This window comes from Haliotis rubra, unplaced genomic scaffold, assembly GCF_003918875.1.
Source record: "Haliotis rubra isolate DU_JTF1 unplaced genomic scaffold, ASM391887v1 Scf76, whole genome shotgun sequence".
NCBI lineage: Eukaryota > Metazoa > Mollusca > Gastropoda > Lepetellida > Haliotidae > Haliotis > Haliotis rubra.
This window is the reverse complement of record NW_025767479.1, coordinates 501,827-523,835: the sequence shown is the minus strand read 5'-3', so window position 1 is coordinate 523,835 and position 22,009 is coordinate 501,827. Positions and strand designations below refer to the sequence as shown.

Sequence of the window (22,009 nt, the reverse complement as noted above, 5' to 3'; positions counted from 1 at the left end):
ATGCAATTCTTAACTCCAAAAGAATATGTAAATTGATGATTTTAGACAGATTAGACAGGGTTCATACAGACAGAAGCTCTCCTTAGCATGTCTAACATCAAGGAATTGTCAAGATGAACCTCCAAGTTCAAGATATTGTCAAGATGAACTTCATAGCTAATGGAATAGTCCCCATGATGAACCTCAAAGCTCAAAGCAATGTCAAGATCAAATCATAAGTTCAAAGCATTGTCAAGATTAACATTTAAGGTCAAGGAATTGGCAAGATAAATCTCAATATTCAAAGTGTAGTCAAGATGAACCTCCAAGACACCATCAAGAACAACTTCTCTGTTCAGAGAGTTGTCAAGATGAACCTTTAAGTTCTAAGATTTGTGAAGATGAACATGAATGAACACTGTTAACTTCTCTCATGTCAACCAGTGAGTGAGTTTAGTATTACGCCGCACTCAGCAATATTCCAGCTGTATGGCGACGGTCTGTAAATAAACGAGTCTGAACCAGACAATCCAGTGATCAACAGCATAAGCATCGATCTACGATGACATGTGTCAACAAGGTCAGCAAGCCTGACCACCTGATCCTGTTAGTCGCCTGTTACGACACGCATGGGTTACTGAAGATCAATTCTAACCCGGACCTTCACAAGTCACGTCAACCAGAGAAACTAGTATTAGTGTATATACTCAAGTAGGAAGAGGGAGCAAAACACTTGCTTATGTTGATAGGTCTGCCTCACTTGATGCTAAGTGAGTGTTGTAAGGAGTCAACATTTAACATACTTTATGACTGCAAAGAAATATAAGCTTAAAAAGTAAGCTATAGATATAGTCAGGCAACCAAATATGACAGCTGCTTGGGAAAATGTCTTCTCAAAGAAAAGAAATCAGCTTTAGGGTATATGGGTAACATAGAAGGCATCCATGGAACAAGAACATGAAACAAACAGAAACAGTTGGACTGTAGGGTGTATCAGAAAACAGTTGGAGTGTAGGGTGTATCAGAAAACAGTTGGACTGTAGGGTGTATCAGAAAACAAGTATCACCCTATCAGCAGAAGGAATCGGAAGCATCACTCTGTTTTATTGATTTAAGGAATATCATAAATGTTGCTATGTGTGGCCAGCTACCTTTTTTAGCATTGAAATGACTGGATTTTCTACCCAATACGTGACAGAAATAGTTCAGCAATATGACAGCTGAGGATATGGTTTCCACACATTCCACCCATGCTGCAACAACTTCCCTGACTTGTCTACTTTACATGATTCAACAACTTCCCTGTCTAGTTTACATGATTCAACAACTATATACAGCGCCAACAACTGAAGAGATTACCACATTAGTTGCAGAGAGGGCTACTGGACACAAGCTGATACCCTGGCAGTGTTAAATGAGTGAGGTGATACACTGGGGCAACTGAGCAGCCATGGTACTATCCATGCAAGCATGTCATGGCATCCTATGTATGTCAGGGTAAGTGGACACAGAGCGACTGGAAGCAAGTCAAACTGTCAAGGATATTACCAACCTTTGCAGCTTACTAACAAAGAGAACATCTAATTAGAATATAGGTACACATCAGCATATGTACATATAATGCAGCTTTGATGGACAAGTTTGTATCAAATTATGATTTTACATAATTCACTTAAATGATTCTTAATGATACATACAAAAGTACAGAAAAGGCTCTGTGAGGATGTGCAAAGGTGAGTTGTCACAGTGCAACTTGTAGTAACATTTTGTGGCATACAACTTGTAGTAACAGTAAAGATTGTAAACAACTTTGTGTAGTTAAGAGTCACATAAACTCATATCTCATGAGATTATCAAGCATTACTTGACAGCATGGATTCGTCAAGTGAAGAAGATACACTAACTGTATATATCAATATATATCAGGATATATATCGCAGTCACTACAAAAGATTAAATAGCTGTGTTTTCACTGAAGTTTCTTCAGTCATCTCTCCCACATGTCACCACAAACAAAGGGACATCACTCTGAGGTGCAAACAGACCTGAGTGATTTGATTGGTTGTGAGCCTGTGACTTTTAGTAGGACAAATCCTACATCATACAGCTCAGCTGTAACTACTTGTATGGAACTTAAAAGGGTTACGATTAGGGTGTTCTGATGTTGCATGCTAGAAGTTGTTACTACAAGTCACACTGTGATAATGCACATTAACAATTACACTGAAACTTTGCCAACTCCAATCTTTGTAAGGCAAGTACTAATACTGTGTGTGTCTCATCTCCACACTACAGGAAAGTAAAAATGTATCTAAAATACTTTATTTGAGAATACAACTGATAAACCGTCAAGTCTTTGACAAGATTAAGAAGTTGGGAAACTTAAACCAATGACACTTTTAGTATGGACAACAACTTCGATAACCTTTGTAAGGGAAAAACCATTTGAATTCTGCAGAGGAGGGTGGGAAGATTTCTAAAATAAACAGTTCATTCGGAAATCTGCCCAATATGAATTGTTTCTGGGCAGTGGAACATTTCTAGTCCACTTCCTCAGGTGTTAAATGAGCAAGAAGTAGTTCTGAAATGTCGATACAAAGAAAAAAGAAGTTGTTATCCATTATACAAAGCGCCATGTATTTATGTTATTAAAGATGTGTAAAAATGGTATTTCACAATCTGATTGTTAATAAGACAAATTAACAGAAAGAGTTACTTCCCTTCTTCAATTATCCTTCCAATTAAAGTGCATATATCTTTCACATGACACAAGAGCAGGATATCAATTCAGGAAGGCAAAGTGCTAGATATCAGGAAAAATAGAAATATGTTTCTCACTTTTAAACAGAAGGTACATTAGAAAACTAGCAGGATGAAAAAACACAAAACTACAAATAGCCTATCAGCACTATGGTACAGATATTACACTGGTAGACACAAGTTTTGATGATCCTCCGGACTTGTAGTCAGTAGGTTTCACTGTTCACCTTCCAGGCAGTGAAAGCACTGTGGCAGCACTACCATAGGGAGAGATGTTCTCAACAAAAAGTGAAGAAAATTTTGGAATAATGAATTTCCTTTGTACTCAGAGAGCCTTTTCAGGAGGTACTTCAGAAGACTCATGTTGTTATCCAAATGTTATTTTCCTGTGACCACTAACAAGATGGCCTGAATGCCTGGCTGAAATAAAAAAAAACACATCCACTGCAATAGAGAGAGTTACGTCTCACCTGATCGAGTTTTCCCTGATCACCATACACCACGTTAGGCGGCCGGACAACTTCCATCGCTTTGACAGGAATGCCAGATCATTCTGCGGGACAGAAAGAAAACTATGACATTACCTCAATTTCATTAACTGTTTTTTAAAGTCAAGACAAAAAATTACAAGAAACAAATTCAAAAGTTAATTCAGTTCTGAACCTCATGGCCCAGAGATCGATTCTCACGATGTCAATCACTGGATTCAGTTATTTACAGACAGATGTCATGTAGCTGGAATATTGCTGAGTGCAGTGGTAAACAAAAACCAAACAGAGTTATCAGTCAGTGATCCAATGTTGTTTTACACCACACACAGCAATATCCAAACTATATTACTTGGGCATGTAAATAACAGCATCTTGGCCACACAGTCCCAGGGGTTTCATACTAACAAACAATCTGCCAAGTCACACACTTTAGTTAGCAAATGAATCCAACATCAAGCATTATTACTGGGAACTTGTGTATCTAAGTCATTGAGAGTTACTTCCCTTGTAGGCAGCCATTGTCAACCTACCTTACAGTCATCCATGACCAGTGAGATGTCTTGAGCCAGGTAAAAGTCGGACAGTTCAAACAAGAGTGGGTAGCAGAGAATGGTCTTGCTGCAAGCTCGGTATATCTGGAATACATTCATATTCTGATATCAAACTACACTTCCATCAGTAGTGACAAAATATTTTATCACAAATGTTTCAGATCCCACTCTTACCTCGTCATCCGAAACTTTGTGGATTATGATGCCCTTCCACAAACATCACACCTTCCTGATCAATACGTATAACAAGAATTTAAGTTAGTGAACTAGGTTTACCTCAGAACACTATAACACCTGTATCAATGCATGTGAACCTGGAGGAAGCCAGATAAGAAGGTTTTAGATGCAATACCTGTGAGTATGTGGTTCTAACAAACCTAGAAATGTAACCCAGGAATAAAGGCTTCTGACACACTTAGCAATGCAACTGTGCACAGTGAACTGTGTAGTCAAGTTCAAGACAAGAGATAGTGAGTGATTGACCAATGGACTTCCTACCTTGGATGTACTGAGAACACCGAACGGACGGGATGGCCTTCCAGTCAGGCCCAGCTTCTTGTTGATGCCCAGATACTCGTAGGCTTTGGTCAGTTCTTTCGGTGACCAGATCTGGATGGGCTCTATCTGATGCGGAGTCTGTCGTCTGGATGCCGTACGTGGCCAGCAGCTGCTGCAACCGGGTGCTCTCCGCAATCAGAACAATCTGGATAATCAGGTCTGGTGGCGTCCCCTAGAAGGAAAACAAACAGAAGCTGACAATACTCCAAGGTCTGGTGGCCAGTTCTCACATTCTGATGTACATAATAAAATACTAGTTAGTAGCCACAACAGGTATTGAATAACTGGAATCGAAGCATGAAAGAACTGCAAGCTGAACCAGGTCATGTCACTCAAAAATCAATAATTTGTTTAATGCCACACTCGGCAATATTACAGATGTATTTAAATAATCAGTCTGGACCATACAACGCAGTGATTTACATCATAAGACACGACGGAAGGGCATGCATTTATGAATCACTTTCAAATAGAACAGTGAGTGAGTGAGTTGGGTTTTACGCTGTTTTTAGCAATATTCCAGCAATATCACAGCATTGTGCCCATGTGGGGAATCGAACCTGGGCCGTTGGCATGACGAGTGAACACTTTAACCCCTCTGCTACCCCACCAACCCACACATAGAGTAACTCACAGTACATTAACTTTGCAGATCAGGGCCATGTTTACTTTGCTAATGACAGATACTATCGTCTTCTTTGATCTCACCTGAAACTTGGAGTACCTTGCACTAAACTTTGGCCTTTCTAGAGCTGGCAGGTATCTCCTGATTGGATCTAACTCATTCACATTCAACAGGCCATCAGCTGAAATGGACATACAAGGTCAAGTTTAAACAGAAATGTCACCATCAAAATTGATAACAACTTCCCTTTCAGTTATTAAAATTCAAATCTGATTTTACATAGAGTAACCTTCAAAGTAAAGTTTCATCGTATTTGACAGTACTTACTTTCAGACAACAGCCTTAAGTTCATTTCAAGGTACTGATAAACCATAAAGTCTAGACCAGTGACAGTTTTCCATTGGTTACATCTGCTGCTGAGTATGTGCATCTATGGGACGTACTGAGTAGCTGTGAGATGAGGTAGACCGCCTGTCCCCACATGAAGATGCCGTCAGTCGACCCCTCCGGGCTGGCCAGCCGCTTCTGACTCCCTGGTTTGCTCTTCTCTAGGTCGATCTTGTCTGCTGGGACGTAGTAGTACCGTGGGATCAGCAGCCCTAGGAGGTCACAACATTAATTACATCACTACCATAACTATATACATGTAAAGTATCACCAACCAAACAGCAGAATCCATAGACGCCATCACTAGTTGTGGATTTCGAGTAGTGAGTGAGTGAGTTGAGTTTTACACTGCTTTTAGCAATATTCCAGCAATATCACGGCGGGAACACCAGATATGTGCTTGACGCATTGTACCCATGTGGGGAATCGAACCCAAATCTTCGGCATGACGAGCGTACGGGATTCAGAATAATACCTCGGTAAAATAAGCCTAATGTCAGAGGTAAGGCACAATGGCCAGTGCCATGATGCAGCTTTTCAAAATTCTATTTTCAACCATTATTATGGCAACACATAAAATGCATGTTAGTTTCTTCTCATCTTCCCAGTACATTCACACATTTGCAATGTTAGAGTGGTAGTCACAAGTCTTGGATATGATAAAGTATACTACTCACACTTTGCCAAGGATCTCAAAATTTAGCAACTTTACTTAAACGTAGATTTATAATTTGAAATTGTATCCATTTAAAACTGGATAAATAATTATATGGTAACATATCTTTAGAAAAACAGCCACTTTAAGCTAACCGTATGCACTTGATACATGAGTAACCATAAAAATGGTTTTTATGGCACCAATCATGGAACGAGTATGGGATCCAGAAGATGCAATGACATATTGAAACCAAGGATCCATGCTTACAATAGGCTTAGATATTTAAACCAAATGTGACCCCACATCATAGTTTACTGTTAACTCAATGATTTGATCCTTAGCAAATTGTGAACAGTATAGTATTGATAACTATTTCCTCTGCTTCACACTCCCAGTTCCCTTCAGGTAACAATACAGGTCCCCAATAAACATATATATCACTGACAACATAGCAACAACGTCAGTGCCTCACCATCAGGACTCTCCACCAGCAGCGGCTTCAGCAACTTCTGGTACTTCTCCGCCCCCTCCTTGTCTCCATGGAAGATGCCTGAGGAACACCACACAGGTCACGGTAACACATCTCATAATAGCATGATATCCTTAGGATTTGCAAATACACTACATTGATTCTCATTGAATTGTAATGAATTCATCCAAGACACAATGTGATTCGTTCCTTCCTCCCATAACAAGAAGAAAACAGTGAACTGCTATCACAGATAAACATGCAAATTTTCATTTTAGCTTCAGCAATTTTTAGAAATCTTGTCTCAATTTCACATAACCCCTGCTCGTCCATCCTCGATAATCTCCAGGGTATACGTTACAATCACTCTCCACTATACCCTGGATGCATCCACGGCTTGGCCCGATAATTATATTACCTCCCTTTGCTGACTCCACATTCTCACAGTAGCCAATCAGCTAAGCCGCCGTTACATCCGACCTTCCAGTGTCAGTCTTGAAGAAAGATATTGATCGGTTATCGAGTTGTGTTCCGGAAATGAAGCCTACCCCTCCCTTTTGAGACTAAGTCCAAATCGTTTCCATGGATATCATAAAAATTAAAAATGCCAAAAATCTGCAAATAGCAAAAGGCACCACTTTGGGATCTGCCTCACATATCTGCCAAGTTTTGCTGAAAGATATTAAGAAGTTTTCGAGTTGTGATCCGGAAACGAAAGCCCACCCCTCCCTTGTGTCCGAATCGTTTCCATGGAAACCGAGAAAATAATAAATCACAAAAGTCTGTAAATAGCAAAAGGCACCACCTTAGGTTCAGTTTGATATACCTACCAATTTTTATTGAAAAATATTGAACGTTTTTTGAGTTATGCTCTGGAAACAAAATGATTACTGACGGACGGACTGACAGACGGACAGACGGTCGGACAAGGCGTCGTTTATATCCCGCCGCCATAAAAAATATATGAAAGAACTGCTTCTACCTCTTTCAGAGTACCTCTGCATCAATTGTGTTGCCAAGTTTAAATGGTTAGATAATTTAAGAAGCGAAAGTGAGTTGTGATTGGTTCACTCAACTTCCCAGCGTAGACACCTGATTGGATAAAAAGCCAGCAAAGGGAGGTAATAAAATCATCGGGCCAAGCTGTGGATGCATCCAGGGTATAGTCCCAGGTGGCATGCCATCATCGGCCCGACGTCGGCTGATAGTCGGCACCGTCGGCTAAAATCGGCATCGTTGAACAGCGCTGGGCCGACAGCAGGCCAATGTAACCCAGATAACACATAACATTTTCAAAACATGTTCATAAAGTTTCAAACTGATTTAACAAAAATATTTTCGTCAAAACACAGTCACAATCTTAAAACAATTCTCTCAACTATTTAAAAGCATTAATTACTCATTTAATTATTAAAAGTTGTTCATGAAGAAAGAAATGTTACCGCTGGAAAGGGCGCCGGAATGGCGTCACACGCCGTCCATATTTTCGCACCCGCCATCTTAGTTGAAGTTTATTGAGGGGGCGGTACAACAATGTCATTGTGCAGCAACAAATGGAACAGTATCATCGATCTGACCTCGGTTAAGGTAAGTTAACTTTACAGTCACTACTACGGTTGTTGTTATGTTTATGTACATTTTGATATTCACTTTCGATCGTGCTACTCAGAAATCGCGATGTTTTGAGCAGCCGTTACCGATCTGTTAGATTCGGTGTTGTTAGGCTTCCAACAGAAAGTATTATGTATGTTGTTGTGAAGGAGACCTAAGGGAGTTTGCACCATATTAATTTTATGTTGGATACAAAATTTTATTCAGCTATCAATGGCATGCAGTATGTTCTTAACCAGAGTTCATGTCAGGCGGACATTTGTCGCTATTACGCTTGGTTTTCGATCTAGTAAGCATATGCACAGCTCACAAGCCAGTGACACTTATCGACATTAATTTTGTTCCATGTTATTTCTGAAATAAATATTTTTAATTTAACATTACACCTTACTATCAAATTTCTAAGCTATGAACAGTTCGCTTCACTTCAGTCGGTGGGAAAAGTTGCATCAAACTTATAACACGAAAATGGGGAATCAAATACTTTCTGGTCCACCTGACTGTAGGCTATTAGTTACTGTCATAGTCTAAGTATCCGTTATTTAAAATGAATGTTCAGTCAGAAATGACCGAAGCATACTTGGTAAGTTACTGTAACACTGACTAAACTAAATGTTGATCATCCGCATGGTTGTTGTGGTTTTGCTTGTCTAACATTCCCACGTTATTTTCAGTAAAATGCTAGGTCTATATTATCAAAGTAAAGTGTTTACATTGTGTATTCTTCAATTTTCCCCAAAACGAATCAGTTTATCATTTTCGGACATTTATATTTCTCTTCTAAACGAGAGCCAGAAATAAATATGTTTCCAGCGCTATAACGGGCTTGGCGATGACCGGTCCTCGGCAATGTTCATTCGGTTTTCGATCACCATGAATTTTCATGATACAGTATTAATTATTCAAATTTACTTAGTCTTTGTTCAGGATATGTAGACCAAATAAATTTATTATGGTTTACTTGGTTCACCGAAACATTTTGCCAATGAGAAAAAAAAATATAGTGATCGAAAACTGAACGAATCTGGTTACAATGCTCGCGAACGAAATCATACTGCAGCAGTAACTGTCCCGCGTGTAAGACGCGTGAATCATGTAGCTAGTTACAATAGCTATTTAATATATCAATTCAAGTTTGTATTCCAGGTTAGAATGTATAGAAGCGCTGTCCAGTAATCCATGTCTGTTGTAAAGGGGCAGAGTTATTTCCAACCCAACTTTATACACGTTGGTGTTAAATCTACACACGTTGACCCCAAAAACTTTAGGCTATAATTATTACACAATATATTTCAGCATCGGACTAACTAGATTTATATATGCTTGGGGAATCTAGTTCAAGTTGTAACTTGTTATAATGTGGAACATTGTTATTTTTGTTGCAGCAAGGGCGAATATGAGACACAAGAATTCCGGCAGATGCAAACAGAAGTGATGGATTTGTTGAGGATTAAATCAAATAATCCAGGAGCTGTGAATCAGTAAACGTAAGTGCATCTGTTAAATATCACTGTCTATATACTTGTTGGTGACGTTTTGGCTTTTTATTGCAAAAATTGGATTTGTACCTGAACTCAGCCTCTGACCAACAAGAGTGGTGGGGTAGTGGTTGCTATGCAGTGTGATTTGATAATATTATATATATATATTCAAGGATTTCCATTATTTTCCATTGTGTACTGGTGTCCATCAAACACTTGCATATACATATGTGCTGGAAGACTTCATTAACTGATTATTGTCTCTTGATTTGACTTAATACACATACTATACATTTGTTTTCTATATTTCAGAAAAATGGATAAAGTCGAAACCAAAGAAGAAGCTTCTGAAATAATCTCGAAAAGTGTACGCGCGTTTTCTGAAAGAAATTAATAAAGAGTGTTGATTACATGTCTGCCATTCTGTTTTTATGTTCTTGTTAAGAGTAACAATGTCTATTTTCTATAGACATGTAACCTTATTGTTAACGGTTAGTGTTTTACTGAAAAGTTAAATCCATATCTTGACAGAAAATGTTATTACAACGCTTCCTGAACCATAAACATTCTCATGGATAAAGGTTTTCAGAAGCCTTTTGGTGGTTACTGAATTTTATAACCAAACGCTCATAGAACACACTGTTTCTGGAACCATACAAATTCATATGAATAAATTGTTTTAAAACATGATATGTTTAGGGATGTTTCTTCACATTTATATATATGTTTTGATACACATTTAAGATAGTATTCATTTATGAATTGTGGTATGCGGCTATCAAATATGTATTCACCGTTGAGAAGTGAAGTGAGCAACTAAACTAACAGGTAAAAGAAAACGATGATAAGTCGAATTACTGATATTACAAAGCGACAAACCACCATTGTGTAAAAGGAAAGTGAATTTTAATAACAGGTGTATGGGCATGTGTATGCACATGCATGTTGCCCATACACCTGTTATCAAAATTCACTTTCCTTTACAATGATGGTGGTTTTGTCGCTTGTAATTTTTCGACTTGGTATCGCTTTCTTTGCCCGCTTAGTTTAATATTGCAGTGCCTATAAAATGACGATGCTAAATGATGCAGTGCCAATAAAGTATGCCGACGCTGAGCCGCATCGTGAGGGCCGCGATACAGGGCCATTGAAGTTTGCCAACGCTAAATGAACGCCTATACGATGAGCAAAACTTCATCGGCCCGATGAAGTTTGCCGACGTCGGGCCGATATTGCACACGACGTCGGGCCGATGTCGGGCCGATGATGGCATGCTACCTGGGGTGGAGAGTGATCGTAACGTATGCCCTGGAGATTATCGATGATGATGCTTGTCGTACGAGGCAACTAACAGGATCGGTTGGTCAGACACGCTGACTTGGTTGACACGTCATCGTATCCCAATTGCACAGATTGATGCTCATGATGCTGATCACTGGATTGTCTGGTCCACACTCGATTATTTACAGACCGCCGCCATATACACAACAAACCAACCAACCACAACCAACCCATTACAAAGCAGACATACAGACTGAAGGAAGGATGGAAGCACAGATAAATGAACTCCAGTCCTACATCCCCAGCTCCCTTCCTGGTGGGGGATGATAGTACTATCTTCATTGTCATCTACTCGGTAACAGACATTATTCATTCCATACCGCAATGGATGCAACGTTACACAGCTTGTGACATGAGGTTTGTTACAGATCCATATACTTCTGTTGCTTAACATGTTGTATACTTACAGTCAATCATGATGAACAGGTAAAAGATTGGCCATTCACTCTCAATGCCATCAAAGTTCTGTGAAAAATATGAAACGATTCAGATACATGTATTTATATTCAAGTGTCGTTCAACAATTAGTGAATACATTTAACAAGGAAGAAAGAAAACAGTAGCCATGTTTAAAATCAGAACAAAGTTCCATGAGCACCTAAAGTGATACGTCTGCTGGTATAAACTTTCAGCATCATTGGCCTCCTAATTTGACAGACATCGGAAAACTAAGATGGATGCCTGAACAGCATTTTTGAGATTATTCAATTATCCTAAAACAAACTTGAAATTTTCCTGTAATAAATAAATATACTGAACACAGATCTCAAAATGCTTACTCAGCACTGATGACTTACTTTTATTTCAGCCGGCCTGTAGTACTTCCTGTTCTTGTCCTCCAACTCTGTCTTGTATCCGTCCCGGAAGAAACGCTTTGATGCCATACTTGCCGTTTAGTTTGCGGATCACTTTATTGACGGTGTTGCGCTTCACAGGCTCCTCGTGTATGGCGAACGCCGGCCAACACACGGTGGGCAGGAGGGAGGCATCAGTGTTCTGAATAACAAAAACAACAAGCAGTTATCACTAAGGTGATATAATCCCCTGCCGCAAATTATCAAATCAAACTTGTATGAAATATTAAAAACATAGTAGGAAAGAAATTGCTCATAAAAAAATATTAAAGAGTCTTGAAAGTCTATGAAGAAAATCCAGTGAACCATTCTTGAGATAACTCGCCTACAACCTTAACATGCTGAAATCTTCAAAGTGTCGCCGTGACCTTGAAAATTACATAAAGGTCACCAAAATCGACTGGGCCCTGCGTCTTTGCTAGATGAAGCTTTATGTCAAATATGAAGAAAATCCAGAGAACAGTTCTTAAGATATCTCTCTGACAAGGGTAAAATGTTAAACTCCCCTTGTGACCTTGAAATGAAGGTCAAGGTCACCAAACCTAACTGTGACGAGCCTGGGTGCCAAGTATGAAAAGAATCTAGTCAATGGTTCTTAAGATATTCCAATTTTCTACGTATGTACGTACAGATGGACGGAGCCTAATACTATATCCCCCTGCTTCGCACTAAACATGCGGGAGGGGATAATAACTTATAGGGTCTTATGAAGTAGACAGGGTTGCCTTAACGATTAAATTACTATATTTCCTCAATACAAGGTTTTAGTTCCGATGCTTGAGCTAACAGTATTTCACCTATCTCATAATGTGTCAGCATAATGTGGAAGATAACCAGTTTGATGAAACCTAAGAACTTTAACAGGATCCTGGCACACATAAGAAACAGAACTCAACATAGCAAACAGCATAATCAATGTTGTTCGTAATACATATCTCAACCCTGCGAAGGTTGGATAAAAATTTCAACAAACCTGTAGAGGTTTCTAATTCTTTGAAAAGAATCCTCCTTGGGGTACTTATATGCATTAAAAATTCCATTTTATAATCCTACAACAGTTTAACCAAACCGAGCACGCTCACAAGAGTGTCTGTCGAGTTGGCAATGATGGATGAACATGCTCGGTCGGCTCCAAATAACTGCGGAGCAGATCTCCTCAATGGGCAGGGCCACAGCATACACCTTAGAGGTGGCCAGTGCCCTAACTGAGCTTTCAATCTGGGGGAGAAAAGCCTTTGTGTATATAAGCCATACGGATGGCCGAGACAAGCCACCTAGAAATGGTTTGCTTGCTCACCGGAAGACCAACCTTGTAGAATTCTACGAATCAATGAACAACACATAGACGTCCTTCTTCAAGAACAACAGCATGAAAAGGGAGGTACGAGGTTCACGGATAGAGTTACCTGCTCTTATCTGTTGGGGCCCCAAAGGGGCCCTGCAGGGGAGGCCATATAGTTGGAATATTGCCATGTGCTAACAGACAAATATACCTCTCTTTAAGCCTCTTCTCATTACAATTATTACAAACAAGGTCAACAAGGGAAAATCCTTTGTGTTGCAAATTTTTGATCTTCAAAAGGCCATTATAATCATTAAGATACATCATATTTTTTACCTTAGAATTAGATTCTCTTGGAAGAATAGTTTCAAAGATTGTCCTGTTTCTGTTGTGGGCATCAATGTCGACATAAATGACGGACCATGCAGCGCCCTGCTCCCCATACACGTTGTTTCCATTCACAGCTTCCAGAGCTGCCTTCGCCATGCCAATTGAGCTGGAAGAGGATCAGAGTGACACTGGAGAGTTATGTTATCAACATTCAGCCTTATAATTATCATGTGTTCTCATGAAGGGGTGATGGGGTAGCCAAGTGGTTTAAGTATTCACTTGTCATGCTGAAGACCTGGGTTTGATTCCCCACATAGGTACAATGTGTCTCCCACTGTGATAGTGATGGTATAAGGCAACACAAAACTACATTCACTCACTCACTCAGTTATGAAACAATTTTGTTCATCTTACATGCATTTCTGTGGAGCCACTGCTATGACTTGGATGTATTTCCATGGAGAAACTATATTCACCTTGCATGTATTTCCGTGGAGAAACTATATTCACCTTGCATGTATTTCCATGGAGAAACTATATTCACCTTGCATGTATTTCCATGGAGAAACTATATTCACCTTGCATGTATTTCCATGGAGAAACTATATTCACCTTGCATGTATTTCCATGGAGAAACTATATTCACCTTGCATGTATTTCCGTGGAGCCGTTGTTGTACTTGCTGCCTCTCTCCCACATACCGTAGTCTGGAGTTCTGTATGCACGCTCTACATAGAACACCATGTTCTGTACAAAGTTCACCTCATCCGTTGTGAATATCAGCTAAAACCAGAAAAAGCTTGTGGAATGAGGGTGAAAAGAAACACATTTATTCCACAGTATAATAGAGTATCTCATAGTGTAAAAGAAATATCACACAGTACCCCCCAGTTTCACATAGTATCACACAGTACCCCCCCAGTTTCACATAGTATCACACAGTACCTCCCAGTTTCAAAGCGTATCACACAGTACCCGTGCCCAACCCCAGTTTGAGAGCATCACACAGTACCCCCTAGTTTCACAGAGTATCACACAGTACCCCCAGTTTCACAGAGTATCAGACAGTACCCCCCAGTTTCACATAGTATCACACAGTACCTCCCAGCTTCACAGAGCATCACACAGTACTCTTCCTCTGCCCCCCCAAGTTTCACAGAGTATCACACAGTAACCCCCAGTTTCACAGAGTATCACACACTACCTCCCAGTTTCAAAGCCCAGTTTCAATCCCCCCATCGCAGTTTCACACAGTATCACATACCCCAGTTTCACAGAGTATCAGGGGCGGTGGGGTAGCCTAGTGCTTAAAGCGTTCGCTCGTCACGAAGAACCGGGTTCGATTCCCCACATGGGTACAATGTGTGAAACCCATTTCTGGTGTCCCCCTGATTGGGGGAAAAATTGCTAAAAGCGGCTTAAAACTTAACTCACTCACTCACTGAGTATCACACAGTACTCCCCAATTTCACAGAGTACCACACAGTATAAAAGTATCACACAGTGCCCTACATTTTAACACAGTACCACACTGTATCACACAGTATAAAAGTATCACACAGTGCCCTACATTTTAACAGAGTACCACACTGTATCACACAGTATAAAAGTATCACACAGTACCCTACATTTTAACAGAGTACCACACTGTATCACACAGTATAAAAGTATCACATAATACCCTACATTTAAACAGAGTACCACACTGTATCACACAGTATAAAAGTATCACACAGTACCCTACATTTTAACAGAGTACCACACTGTATCACACAGTATAAAAGTATCACATAATACCCTACATTTAAACAGAGTACCACACTGTATCACACAGTATCAAAAGTACATCAGAGTACACACAGTACCATTTTAACAGAGTACCACACTGTACCACAGTACATTTTAACAGAGTACCACACTGTATCACACAGTATAAAAGAGTATCACATAATACCCTACATTTTAAACAGAGTACCACACTGTATCACACAGTATAAAAGTATCACACAGTACCCTACATTTTAACAGAGTACCACACTGTACCACACTGTATCACACAGTATAAAAGTATCACACAGTACCCTACATTTTAACAGAATTTCCACACAGTATTACAGCATCACAACGTCAGCCACAGGTAAACAGAAAATCACAAAGACCCTATCAGTGTAACAGAGTATCACACAATATGATGCACAGTGTTAATGCAACACACATCATCACCTTGCAGTAAACCTCAGTATGACACATTATCCTAGTGTCAAATCATCCCACAGACTGATATAGTCATCACACAGGACAACAACCACATTACGACACAGCATCAGCTTCGCCTACCTGACACCCTGACGAGATCATCTGAATGAGGAAGATGAGGTACAGAGCCACAGCATCTATCTGAAAACAACACAAGATTTCATCAAACACATCATGTTATCAACTAACACTAGTTATATCCAATACGTTTAGTACCCATTACCAATGGGATACAATAAAACATAATAGCGACAATCAATGCATAATTGTTGACCTGGGTTAAATATCATAAATATCATCCATTTCTCAAGGGCTTCCTCCGTTAATGACAATCAGGCATCACAGACTCTATCATGCCTCCTCATCTGTCATGTCTGGGGAAATCAACCAGGACAAGTACTTGTACGTTGTATGTTTATAGCAAGTATGGAGGTTACAGTCCACTCATTCATTCAGGGAATTGAAAACTATCAGCTTTCAATTTGTATTTGGTATCTGCGACCTTCTAAACTGAATATTTGGTATTTATATATGTCTGCAACAAAACAACACTGACTCATTGTAAAAAGGTCCCCCAAATCTGTTGCCTTAACTAACTGAGACATAGACATGTATTATATATGTTTGTATTACTTACTGTAACATCATTATGGCCTGGTTATTTCACTGCTGGAAGCTGGAACTATGAAACAAATACTGCCTGTTTGTTATTTAATGCCTCACTCAGCAATATTCCAGCTATATGGCCTCAGTCTGTGAATAATCGAGTCTGCACCAGACAATCCAGTGATCAACATCATGAGACTCGATTTACGCAATTGGGATATGATGACGTGTCAACCATGTCAGCGAGCCTGACCAACTGATCCTGTTAGTCGCCTCTAACACATACTGACATACAATAACCTCACATGATTATATGTATGACCTTAACAGAATGTAAACTTACCTGTAAATGTTCATAATCATCATCAGCATAGATAGGATCACCCGTGATGATGTCAAACATGGAATGTAGGGCAAACACAGGGTTCTGGTTGGATTTGAACTTCTCTACCTGTGGTAAACAACATGAGAATACATTAGAAGTAGCAGTTGTTGCAGTTGTAGTGACAGAGGTATTAGCAGTACTAGCAACATTGAAAGTAGCAGTAGTATACTAGTAATAGTAGTAACTGAGAGACAAGCAGTTGTTATAACTGCAGCAGCAGTAGTAGCAGTTTAGTCATCAAAGAAGACCTGTGAGTAGTTGGGTTTAACACTCAATATTTCATGGAGGAAGGTGAGACAAATGCCAAATTGCTAATGTACGACAAAAGACACGGTATGTAGGCCACAAACAAATAATTATATTCATTGTAAATTTGAAACTTAAACCATGATAAAAATATCCAGTGCAGTCCTACACAAACATGCATGCACGCGACGCGCGACGCGACGCACGCACGCACACGTGTGATGGGAATCGACCTCTAAGACCATAATCGATTATCGATGTCTTCTGTCAATCAATTATCGATAAATGATCGACTACAAGTATGGATTTATGAACACAAGACCAGCTGGATGAGATGACTGCTACAAGATCACTTGTAATTAAGATCTGTCATATGACACGAGATCTTAACCCATTATTCTTAGAAATGGAGTAAACACTTTGACGAAAGGATATTGAAAATCTTGGAGCATTTGACAACAAATCTGAATTTAGATCACACTATTTACAGTTAAATGAATGTACGTCAATTATTTGTGTGTGTGAAAATTGAGAAAGTTGAACTCCAGATCTACATGTAGACTTCGATGCAGAAATCAGAATAGAACAGCTATAGATCTAAGAGTAGATGTGACAAGTATCAATAAAGCTATCCATTTCCCACCTTGCTGGTGAATTCAACGAGAACTGAGCCTTTCGATCTAGAAGATACAAAAAAGTTTTCCAACCTTGTTCGTGAATTCAACGAACACCTTCGCAAATGCAATATGTTTTCGGGAAAGCAGGCATTTTGTTGACAGTCTGCCCAGCCAATCAAACCGCTTGTGTTTCGATCACGTGTTATATTGTTTTTAAAGCCATGTTTTCATAACATACTACATTTACAAAACCTTCATCAATGCTTGCATATTTAAACATGTAATTAAACATGGGTCTAAATAATATATGCATCCACGCTAAAACTGTTATTAATATTACACTGCAAGCCACTGGTGGCGTGTGGTCTTGTGCACAGAGCTCAGGTCACGAATCGGTTGAAGTTAAGCACTGTCGAGCTCGGACAGTCCTTGGATGGGTGACCATGTTTGGCAGCATGACACCTGAGAGCTTCTAGGACTTCAGTCCTGCCCCACAACGAAGCACATGTGATACATGTGGTCTCACCTTAGGCAAGTGAGTTCGTTCAAAATTGCCTCTGTTCACCCAGCAGAAAATGGGTACCCGGTTGGATAAAGTCATGTGACTATAACCTTCTAGCGCCTAACAGGCAGCTTGGGTTATCTGGGGTAATAATCATCAGATTCTGATTAAGCATCACGAGCAATCACTTGGTGTTTGGAGACTGTGCGCTACAGAAGATGACTTATTATTATTATTATTACCTGCACAAGAAGAGAATGACTGCTCCCCAGGCAAGCTATAAATAGACTTGACTTCCTGTATTATGGCTGCGATGGCGAGGCTACCAGAAGGTATTTACAAATCTTGCATGTACACACCAATCGCTTATGTTATTCTTGAAGATAGTATACAGTGTTATCGATTGGAATTTTTTTAAATCAATAAACGAAATTTGATTGTCAAACGATCAATAAACCGATTATTTGATCGATCGGTGCACCACTAATACATACATACATAAGTTTGTATAGCGCCAATATCCAGCTCAGCTGCTCAAAGGCACTTTGTTTTTCCCTCGATCACTGGATGTCAATCTCAAGGGCATGTCATATTATCAATCTCAACTCCCTGGGGATCATACAACTCTTGCAGCCACTAGGCCTTTCGCAAATACAAAATGTTTTTTAGTGTGGCTTTCCCATCCTACATCATTAAATAATTGTAGTTGCCACTATGTATTGATGTGTGGTAGCCTCTTGGTGAATTCCAGATGAATCATGGTTGCCACTAGCAGGCTGTAACTCACTCCATCTCACCTTGTCTGCCTGTCGTATCCAGCAGAAGAGAATGCCTCGCATACATTTGACGGCAATCTGGCCAAGTTCATGTGTCTTGCCTTGGTCGTCATCAATGCGTCTAAAACAACACAACATAGAAACAAGTGAAAGAATCACCTGGACAGAATATAGATAATCATTGGATCACAGTTGATTTGGGTCAAAGTCAGAGTGAGTGAGTTTAGTTTTACGCTGCACTCAGCAATATTCCACCTATCTGTAAATAATCCTGGACCAGACAATCCAGTGATCAACAGCATGAGCATCGATCTGCACAATTGGGAACCGATGACATGTGTCAACCAAGTCAGCGAGCCTGACCACCTGATCCCGTTAGTTGCCTCTTACGACAAGCATGGGTTACTGAAGGCACATTCTAACCCGGACCTTCACGGCTCGGTCAAAGTTAAGAGGTCGTCCGAGAACAAACATATGGTGCTGTTTTGTTTTTTAAAACTGACATCAGGTCCAGCATCTATGCTCAGGTCAAATGGTGAATTCACCATCTTTGGTGCCATGGTCTGCTTGATGCTTCAAGTTTTGTCACTTCATTGGAAGTCAAAAGGAGTTATCTTCGTTAAAGTCTGTGTATCCTTGACAAGTAAAATATCTAGAATTATCATTTTCTCTTCAAGCCAAGTATTTCAAAATGAAACTTGCAGGTATGGCATGTTGGCAAATTGATAACAATAACAACTGGGGACTTACCGTTATTCCAAGTATAAACATGATACAGAAAATCTGTGATCCAACAAATATAAGAGCAACAGTTTCAGGATTTAGTGGCTTCCAAACTGGTGCATATTAGCCAGGATTGATTTTCTTCATTCCAGTCCATACGACTTGCAGTTAAGTCTGCTACTGAACATGTCATGAGACTAAAATCAACAGTAGCAATAGGTAGCATGTACCAACCAACCTGTAGGCTTGTGATAGTGACCATGCAGCGACAGCGCAGTAGATGCTGTCTCGGACATTGGCTTCGCGGGATTGGTTATCCTTAGACCCAATGGTTGGGAACAAACCAAGGGGACAGCTCTGGTACTGCAGAATCTGGCGCTTCACTGAAACAAAACACACAGGAGATATCAACATCTTGCAAACACAAGAGTTATCTCCCCTCCCTGAGAAAGCAGCTCATGATGAATTACTTATAAAAGTTTAATGGATAGTCAGACTGCTAGTCTGATATACAGGCCCTGAAACTGCTATGTTATCGTTGTCCTTTTAAATAAGACAGACAAGATTGTGACATCTTTACTTCAAAGTCCACTCGAGGGTTACTTCCCCAGCTAGCCTTGCTTCACTTATTTAGCAAGTCTAAATTACTGCAGTTTCCATTCAGACAATAAACAAAGTCTCTGGGATCCTTTTCATTATATTTTTAAGATAATCTAAGAAACTGTTTTCCCTAGATTTTGATCTACCAGACTGCCTCAGTGCATCCGAAAATGCATTAAAATGTGGTTGATTACAAATGACAGTGAGTCTTACACCACTTTGAACAGTATTTCAGTTATATCATGATGTGTCAGTAAGCTATGTGAGGAAAGCTTTACATGATACAGACTTTGGATTTCACCAGTTCAGTGAATCTGTGGTGCTGACTTAGACCCATAATGAGGACAAACCAGGCTTTGAATCAACAAACATACTTTCTAGCACGCCTTAGGGAAACAAATCTGCTGAGCTTATAGCAGTGCCTTAGAAAACTGGTCAACCTGTGCGCCCACAAGATCTTTAGAAGATTAAAATAGTGATATGAAGAATATGTTTAAGGTGAAATCACATGAATGTTAATTAACTCTGAGAAATTGTAAAGATTCATGGTGTATTTTGCTCTCTGTGAAAACTATGTGAAAAAGACAAAATGAATAAATCAAAATCAGCTTGAAACCATGGAAACTCATTGACTATCCAAAAGAGCTTGAGGCTAGTCAGAGTAACTACAGACTATTAAACATCTGTTGAACTGTCAAACAGCACAGTAACATTACTAACTAACAGTGACAGTCACCAGTATAATGACACAGGGGCTTGTAACATGGCAACGATAAAAACTGGCATCAAGTTATATACTGTCACTGACGGAGTCTTAACACTGTATAAAAGGATACCTTGATTCTAGCTTGTAGCATTACAAGCCCCATGTATAATGAGAAATCTAGATGTTTAAACAGATGTGGCAAAGGAAATGTGAACTGTGATATATTAAATACATGACACTGTTCGGTCATCACCATTAACAATGCTCCTTTGATTTCCATAACCTACAGGGGGGAATTATAAAGAAATGTACTGACATTTTCAAGAATATTAATAAAGATCTACATGATTCAAGCCATAATTATGAACAGCAACGCTCAATGCCCTGAAATCTTTAAGTCTAAATATGCATTGACTTTGCTATGTGAAGTAAGTGTATGAACATGAAACAATGCCACTATGTGATTGAAGCATTGAAGATCATTCAACCTCAGACTGATACAAATCGCAGTGGACAAACAAAGTGGTTGTTCCTTAGCATGAAAGTGCTGTGGCTGTCAATGCATCCAAACTGAATCCCTTAGTCATGAAAAAGCTGCATCATCACCAGCTGATCGTCACTTGGCCGTCCAATCCTTGGCCAATCTTTCAACAAATTTATGCAAAACACTTTTTAATTTTTCGAAGCTATAAATTAAATGGTGTGACGGCGTCGTTAATCCTAATCCCACACGAGCTACACGTTTTGCACGTGTCTAGGTCACACCATAATCTGTCAAAACAAGGTCATGATCACACGAAAAGGAGAGACGTCCTTGAGTAACATTCTCCAAAATGAAGCGTATAAATTAATCGGAAGTTCTCTGCGTGAAAGCGGGGTTTTGTCATCATTAAGACTTACTCATCGTGTAATAGTCGTCCAGTTTCTTGACCATTTGGTCGTGATTATTCTCCGCTTCCTCCATTGCGACCCGCTTAAGGCCAAGGCGGTTGTCTAACCTTAGCCTCGTCCGCAAGTTGTTCATGCTCGCTGATAGGTCCAGGCCTTATCAATATTATAATAAGGTAAACAAACCAGAGGTTCAAAGTTAAATGGTTATAGCTGCAAGTCACGCATTTTTACGTCGCTTGGGTGCTTGTCAGTGGCCACCGCGTCTGCACTCAAGCCGTGTCAATGTGACATAATCACTGACATAACATGGATCATTGTCGTAAA

General features: G+C 39.7%; 1 protein-coding gene across 1 annotated transcript in view; it reads right to left on the bottom strand.

Moving 5' to 3' along the window:
• Positions 1-22,009, bottom strand: part of LOC124260287 (phosphorylase b kinase regulatory subunit beta-like) — a 36,404-nt gene extending 14,395 nt beyond the window's left edge. Inside the window, 18 exon segments of the mRNA XM_046694560.1 lie at positions 1,532-1,543; positions 3,210-3,292; positions 3,761-3,865; positions 4,280-4,420; positions 4,422-4,511; positions 5,048-5,145; positions 5,408-5,563; positions 6,482-6,559; positions 11,319-11,376; positions 11,709-11,786; positions 11,788-11,907; positions 13,384-13,543; positions 14,024-14,160; positions 15,715-15,774; positions 16,583-16,690; positions 18,787-18,886; positions 19,727-19,871; positions 21,695-22,009. Of these exon segments, the coding sequence (XP_046550516.1) occupies positions 1,532-1,543; positions 3,210-3,292; positions 3,761-3,865; positions 4,280-4,420; positions 4,422-4,511; positions 5,048-5,145; positions 5,408-5,563; positions 6,482-6,559; positions 11,319-11,376; positions 11,709-11,786; positions 11,788-11,907; positions 13,384-13,543; positions 14,024-14,160; positions 15,715-15,774; positions 16,583-16,690; positions 18,787-18,886; positions 19,727-19,871; positions 21,695-21,818 (1,853 nt within the window). The 5' untranslated portion in view covers positions 21,819-22,009.